This window comes from Diaphorina citri, unplaced genomic scaffold, assembly GCF_000475195.1.
Source record: "Diaphorina citri unplaced genomic scaffold, Diaci psyllid genome assembly version 1.1 scaffold96, whole genome shotgun sequence".
Classification (NCBI taxonomy): Eukaryota; Metazoa; Arthropoda; class Insecta; order Hemiptera; family Psyllidae; genus Diaphorina; species Diaphorina citri.
In genome coordinates this window covers 286,997-294,819 of record NW_007377533.1, presented here as the reverse complement: position 1 = coordinate 294,819, position 7,823 = coordinate 286,997, and the positions used below count along the sequence as shown (strand labels likewise).

The window sequence follows — 7,823 nt, the reverse complement described above, 5'->3', positions numbered from 1 at the left end:
CAGTCTAAACCGTGTCTTGTGTAAGTATTTGGTTGAAATTTGATACATGGATCGAGCTTACAGGTTTAAAAAGATTTCAACACTGTGAAAGGATTATTCAGCCTCAACCGGACATGGAAGGTGTGACGGGTACCAATTTGGTAGATAGCCTGTCGAGAATTAACGTCTCGCGACAGAGACTATTTTTGGACGGAGAAGTAGCAGGTTGTTTGAAAGGTAAGATCCACGTATTTAAACTCATAGTCCTTTCTTCCGACTTAGTCCGACTGTCAAAGGACAAGTAGTTCAATATAAACAGTACTAATCACATCAGTAGAAATAACGGAGTACTAACTGGACAGTGAACAACGCACGTATTTAAACTCATAGTCCTTTCTTCCGACTTAGTCCGACTGTCAAAGGACAAGTAGTTCAATATAAACAGTACTAATCACATCAATAGGAATAACGGAGTACTAACTGGACAGTGAGCAACAGGTAAGTGCGGCGGGTACGTAGGCACATTTTCTCACCGCGTTGACACTTTTCCAAGTACAACTTGAACATCTAGGTGAGTACTTGGCGCGGTAATTTGTTATTCCGAATCTATGTTCTCAAGTGGGAGAGTGAAGAGTTGGAATTAATCTCTTCATGTAGTAAAGAAGAAAAAAACCTGCGTCCACACAACGGACGATTGGCACCCAAGCCAGGTGATCGCGCCCACGGCCCGGGACCCCCTGATATGTTTGCATTAAACACCTTTGACAATATTATTAACGGAGACGCTGAACTAGTGAAGGAAACACTCGGCCGCCTACACAATGCTACAATAGACATAATCTCCAATCAAAAGGACAGTGTCGGAAGTTTATGAGAGGCTTAACGGTGATGCATTGAACAAGGTTAATGATATAAATAAAACTCAATGTGTAATTATCCTGATTCATGTAAATCTAGCAGACATGTAAGGAACTGTAATGTCGGACATGTATGGAACTGTAGGGGGAAGAAATGACATAGAAAACAGCAAATGTATTCAAAGAGCCAATAAAACCATTGTGCAGAAACAGTTGAATTGTATATTTGAATATGAAAGAAGGTTATCCAGACGGACGATTTGTTATGATTCATATCTACTTCATTTGTTTATCTGTACCAATAGGAAAATCTAGGCTAGACAACCAAGCTTTTCCCTGTACCTACAGACTGTACATTAAAAGCCCAAAGTTGCTGAGATGGCAGCTGACAACCCTAATCTTGAGGAAAATTATTACAAATATCTAAAAGAAGAAATAAACAAAAGGTGCGTGAATCCTTCTGGTAATAGCTACAAGAAGGAATAAAATAAAAACAAAACATATCAGAATAAAAGATCAAAATGAAAACAGTTCACAATATCCCAAACACAGTTGTCCCAAGTCCTAACCACACAAACATCATTTCAACTATGGAAAATCATCAACAGAAGCATGAGAAGCATGTGTGGCATAATTATCCTGATTCATGTAAATCTAGCAGACATGTAAGGAACTGTAATGTCGGACATGTATGGAACTGTAGGGGGAAGAAATGACATGGAAAACAGCAAATGTATTCAAAGAGCCAATAAAAACCATTGTGCAGAAACAGTTGAATTGTATATTTGAATGAATATGAAAGAAGGTTATCCAGACGGACGAGTTGTTATGATTCATATCTACTTCATTTGTTTATCTGTACCAATAGGAAAATCTAGACTAGACAACCAAGCTTTTCCCTGAACAGACTGTACACTAAAAGCCCAAAGTTGCTGAGATGGCAGCTGACAACCCTAATCTTGAGGAAAATTATTACAAATAGCTAAAAGAAGAAATGAACAAAAGGTGCGTGAATCCTTCTGGTAATACCTACAAGAAGGAATAAAATAAAAACAAAACATACCAGAATAAAAGATCAAAACGAAAACAGTTTACAATATCCCAAACACAGTTGTCCCAAGTCCCAACTACACAAACATCATTTCAACTATGGAAAATCATCAACAGAAGCATGAGAAGCATGTGTGGCCATGGCAATAGATATCACCAGAACATAAGCATGCACTCCAAAACACTATATCGGTCAATCAATCATTTATCATTTGGGAATGAACTATTAGAAAGCCCAGGGAAGGAACACACAGCAGTAGATGGAGCAATATGGAGCAGTGATGGAAGGATTGACGGGATGACGGATGATATTAAATGGCCATATTGCAAGATGATGTCAGAGAGAACATGTCAGAAGGAATTGATGGATGCGACAGAGGACTTCTGGAAGATAATCAAATGTGTGTCCATCCGACCAGAGGCGTAGCGTAAAGGTAAACCGAGAGGTTGGAAAATTGTGTGTTTTATGAGTTGTGAGGCGAGGCGACTTTTATGTATGCTAGCTCTCGATCCATATAGGAGAGGGTAATAATAATGGTGCTTATTCATACTACTCAAATAGAACTAAAGTCCCTTTACGTTATCAGTAGTCTTAGTAGTCTACTTCTGGCCTTAAGGATCTTTTTAGTAGGGTTAGTAGCCGGCTTATTTGGCTTATTGCGGTAGAATTATCGAACAACGTTGAGGATAAAATTTCATACCTTGGCCAGGATTAAACCCAAGCACTCCTGATTACCAGGCGAACGTCTTCGCCGCCATACCTGCACCGAGGTCTAGGTGAGAATGAAGGTGGATAATGTAATCGACTTTAATCGACAGTTAAGGTTACGCCTGATGGTCCCCTGGTAGTGAATTTCATCCGAGGCTAAAAAGCACCACAACTTTGAGCAGAAGACAGATGATGGCCCCCTCATTAATGCTTTATCAAGAACGTATTTGTAGTCAAAACTCAAATACCTAGTGATAGTTTTATTTTCCCTGAAATTTCGTTGAAGCCTTAGGTAATCCATCACGTGAAATGCATTTTGATGGATGACTTTTTCATACGAAGCTTCACGTCTTTATTTAGTTGTGACTCATCACTCGAGTGACCCTGTACAACACCTCAAAGTAAAGCAGCATCATTTTTCTCAAATGGCATAACACATTTCCAATAGAACCTCCTTGAGAAACGCCGGCCGGGGATACAATTTGTATTGTGTCCATCTTCTTTTAAATAACGACACAGAGGATGACACATATTAATAACGGCGAGAAGAATACACCTTGCGGGGGAATCAACGTAAAGTGGTCGCCATTAGGGGGGAAAAAGTGGAGAAGAGTATCAAAAGCTTTAGCGTGATCTATTGACGTGCGGGAAAAAGTGATTTTTCATATTGAATACACATTAGAAAATGTTCGCCCCTTTGACTCTTTGTACTTTGTGTCATGCCTAAAGAAAGACGACAAGTGAGTATCATGAAAGAAGTGTCATTTTTTATTATTTATTATTTTTAAAAGTAAGGAAATGATAGCAGGCCATTTCATGAGGTTTTGGGATCATATTACAAGAGAGTCCGAGAGTTCTGAGGCATCGTACCTAACTGATAAACTTAGTGATGTGATAGCACCAAGATGCGTTACAAGATAACGGAATTTCACCAGTTGTGGATAAAATTATTTTAATGTCCACAATCCACATTCTCAAATTTATCATAGGTATGAAGCTTCAATCAATTCAGATTTAAATTTGCAAGACACTTCGAATTGCAAATGGTGTGGAAAAACCACTCCATTCTGCCGTCCACGTCACTATATCATGAATAATCGTTTGTGAATTTTACTCATTTCAGGAATATCAAAGGTATAAACCTCCATCTAAATGTTCAATGTTCCTGTAATTTATTGAGCCTGATTGACAGAAAATCAAAAGGAAAAGAAATAATATATGTTGGCCATGAGAAATGGATTTTCGTTGTTCCTGGCGAAATAATCATTAATGTTGCCGATGACATTTGATAGATTAATGATAAGTCCGATGTATAGGATGAAATTAAGAATAAGTTTTGTGTGTGGAGGTTATTGTGTTGAATAAAATATGTTGGGGGGAAAGGTTGAATAAATGTGAAAGATAAAGGAATACGACAGAAACCTACAAATTTATGTTAGCACAGATCTTGTGTATTCATACTCTAATAGCTATTATTTTGATGAAAAACCATTAATTATAAATTTACACACAAAAAAGAGCAAAGAAGTGAAATTGTTGTCGGAGTGATTTGTGAATCTGCCGATTTGTGTTTCAAGGATGAGAGATGGGACAAAGATTTGATCAGTACTCTGACGAACTCCACGTATGTGAATAGTGAATAGTCAAACTAATTTGATTATTCACTCATATGAATCAAAGAATCAAACCATCTTAATAAAATTGGACAATTGTGTCAGGTATTATTAGTGGATGTGCCATATTCCCACCGTTAGTGAATGAGCCAGTTGAGCCAGTGTGGCAAAATAAACACCTATTTTTCCGTTACTAGTTTTTCCAGCTTTTATTCATCTTGGATACAGAGGTCAAAGGTCCATTGATGGCGTCCATTGATGCCACCAAATTCTCAACGTACTACTATCTTTTGGTCTATAAACTATTTACATACTCTATTTTCCTCAGTTCGTCATGATTCATGATATGCAGAAATGTACCATGCTTAGTACCTACAACAGCAAAATACAGGTAGGCATATGATCAGAATCATAGTACTGTAGCTCTCAGAGGCATATTATTGTATTGTGTCAGAAGGAATTGATGGATGCGACAGAGGACTTCTGGAAGATAATCAAATGTGTGTCCATCCGACCAGAGGCGTAGCGTAAAGGTAATCCGAGAGGTTGGAAAATTGTGTGTTTTATGAGTTGTGAGGCGACTTTTATGTATGCTAGCTCTCGATCCATACAGGAGAGGGTAATAATAATGGAGCTTATTCATACTACTCAAATAGAACTAAAGTCCCTTTACGTTATCAGTAGTCTACTTCTGGCCTTAAGGATCTTTTTATTAGGGTTAGTAGCCGGCTTATTTGGCTTATTGTGGTAAAATTATCGAACAACGTTGAGGATAAAATTTCATACCTTGGCCAGGATTAAACTCAAGCACTCCTGATTACCAGGCGAACGTCTTCGCCGCTATACATGCACCGAGGTAGGTTAACTAGGTGAGAATGAAGGTGGATAAGGTAATCGACTTTAATCGACATTTAAGGTTACGCCTGATGGTCCCCTGGTAGTGAATTTCATCCGAGGCTAAAAAGCACCACAACTTTGAGCAGAAGACAGATGATGCCTCCTCATCAATGCTTTATCAAGAACGTATTTGTAGTCAAAACTCAAATAGTGATAGTTTTATTTTCCCTGAAATTTCGTTGAAGCCTTGGGTAATCCATCACGTGAAATGCATTTTGATGGATGACTTTTTCATACGAAGCTTCACGTCTTTATTTAGTTGTGACTTAATATTTTTTCTTTTCGAATGACAAGTTAAATATGTTAAGGACACATTTGACATTTAATGTCCAAGTGATGGAAGAAACAGGTTTCTTGAAAATAAATGAATCCTGGTTTAATGTTTGATAGATTGACATGATTATTGATTTAAGTAGATTTCTGTTCGAGCCTGTAACGTGAGATCAATCCTGAGAAATCAGACTCATCAATCCTGTGAAATTGGAATCATCAATTTAAATATTAATACTTGGATGGATTCTACTTGGACAGATTCTGCTTAGGAACATGAATGTGATGTTAGTGTACGCCGTAATCCTGACACGTCTTCTTGGAGCTAAAATGATCTAAAAAGCTTTGCCTCGTAATCCTTTATGAACTTTTCTTCAAGCTCTAGGAAAATTCCCCAGGATTCAGAGGACAAAGTTGATTGCTGATTGAGAGGTGCTCATCATTTTGGTGACAAATTGTTTGATCCAAGTATTGTATACAAATTTAGTGTCGAAATAGAATCACAAGATTCCCAAGTCTCGAAGCTCACTTGAATTCCAAAATTCCGGCTACTATTCGTGCGTCTACATCGAAAATCGTTCCGCTCCTAAAGTTCAATTCAAAATGACCCTGTTTATTTAAAGTTTTATTCATTTTTCAATTAAAATTCCAAGTTTGGAAAAAAAAGGCCAGAATAGACCACGACTGATTCAAGTTGCTTCCATCAGAATGTCTACAAGTGACGGTTCCGTCTTAGAGAGCACGGAGACAAAACAGGACCTGCCCAGTGAAGCCTCGGGCACCGTTAAAGTTCCAGAAAACCTCGTTGGGACGGAGCCTCCTGGAAAAGACCCCGTGCACAAGCTGGTGAGCAAACAGGACACACCCAATGAAGCCTCGGGCACCGTAAACGTATCTGAGCATCCCATTGGGAAGGAGCCCCCTGAGAAGAAGACCACTGGAAAAGATGCCGAGAAAGACCCCATGCACAAAATGATGAGCAAGGTGGACATCCCGTGTTGCTCCATCTGTCTGGACGAAACCAAGAAGGAAACGGTGCGCACCGTTTGCACGTGTCACCGCCTCGTCCACCTGTCCTGTCTGGAGAAATGGCTGGAAGCCTCCCGGTCCAACCAGTGCGAGATTTGCAAGCAAAAGTTCCAAATCCGCATCGAGAAGCGATACTCGAAGCCGGTGTCCGTGATTGTGTGGCTCACCACGGTGTGCAGCAAGAAGACGCTGCTCTCAGACCTTGTACAGTTCTTCTCCATAGGGTTCCTCATTGCGCTTGGGATATTCATCATTATCAAGTCCTTCAACGAGCGGCAGAACGTTGATATAACGTCCCGTCTCATCTCTGCGTTTGGCGCTTCCGTGATGGTCCTCATCATTGGGACTGCCTATGGTATCTGCTGCTACGTCGCGTTCAAGCAATACCGGATGACTTGGTACAACTGGTACCTACGCTGTAACAAGGTGACCATTGTGTTCACCCCTTCGGATAGCCACTGTATGAATCTGAACAGCACGGGGGGCACGTGTTGTGTCCCAGTGGCGGAGAGCGCGGCGGGGGGACTGTATTGCGCCCCGCGACTGTCTGGCGGACAGACGGATTTCACGACCATGTGTATTTTTAGTTTGTGAAAACTTACTGTCAGTTTGGTTCAGGAAATAAAATATCATCAGCGGCCTACAACCTACAACCCCAAGTTAATACCTGTTTGTTAATCTCTTGTGAGACTGAGAAAAAAGATAAAATAATGAGAAAATTAAAAAAAAAAAAAACAATAAAACAATTCTTGAGAATATTCGGAGACTACATCCGAACACTCTTCAAGCAGGCTCACATGTTAACAAACACTTCAACATGAGGTTGTAGGTCCGGCTGTTATTCTTGTGATTCCAAAGGTAAATGTCCGTTTAACTCTTTTTCTAACGATACTGACGGATGATGGACGAGATAGCTTTTTCTCCACCCTAGCACAAGAGCAATCAAGAAACCTTCCATAACTTCTTGAAAGAAGGAATCATAACTTAGAAGGAATAATATCTTCTAGATAGATAGAAAACGAATGCTTCAAAAATTCCAATTACACACTGGCATATCGGAAAGAATAAATCCCATTACACATATTGGAACAACACGAAAAAATCACCCAACACCAATCAGGGTGAACATTACCCAATGCCCACTCGCGTTCAAAGTTTATGTTTCATCTGACTGCCAAACGCATAACTCGTACAAAATGTATGTTGCAATGGCAATCTGCAACAAAATTATGTTCCGATCTGCAACCTGTTCCCGGCAAGATTACCAATATATGTATGTATATTCGAAGCAATAAAATAAAATGGCGTTCAAAGTTTATGTTTCATCTGACTGCCAAACGCATAACTCGTACAAAATGTATGTTGCAATGGCAATCTGCAACAAAATTATGTTGCGATCTGCAACCTGTTCCCGGCAAG

At 39.6% G+C, this 7,823-nt stretch overlaps 1 protein-coding gene and 1 long non-coding RNA gene across 2 annotated transcripts; both read left to right on the top strand.

The window, feature by feature from the left end:
- Nucleotides 1–2,996: 2,996 nt before the first annotated feature.
- Nucleotides 2,997–3,945, top strand: LOC113473955. Its single transcript, XR_003395723.1, has 2 exons — nt 2,997–3,335; nt 3,719–3,945. It is a non-coding gene; the product is annotated as an uncharacterized LOC113473955 (long non-coding RNA).
- A 1,941-nt stretch (nt 3,946–5,886) lies between these two features.
- LOC103524385 (E3 ubiquitin-protein ligase MARCH2-like) lies at nt 5,887–7,261 on the top strand. The gene has a single exon (XM_008489398.2). It carries the CDS (start codon nt 6,084–6,086, stop codon nt 6,996–6,998), a length of 915 nt encoding a protein of 304 aa, XP_008487620.1. The 5' UTR covers nt 5,887–6,083; the 3' UTR covers nt 6,999–7,261.
- Nucleotides 7,262–7,823: the final 562 nt, after the last annotated feature.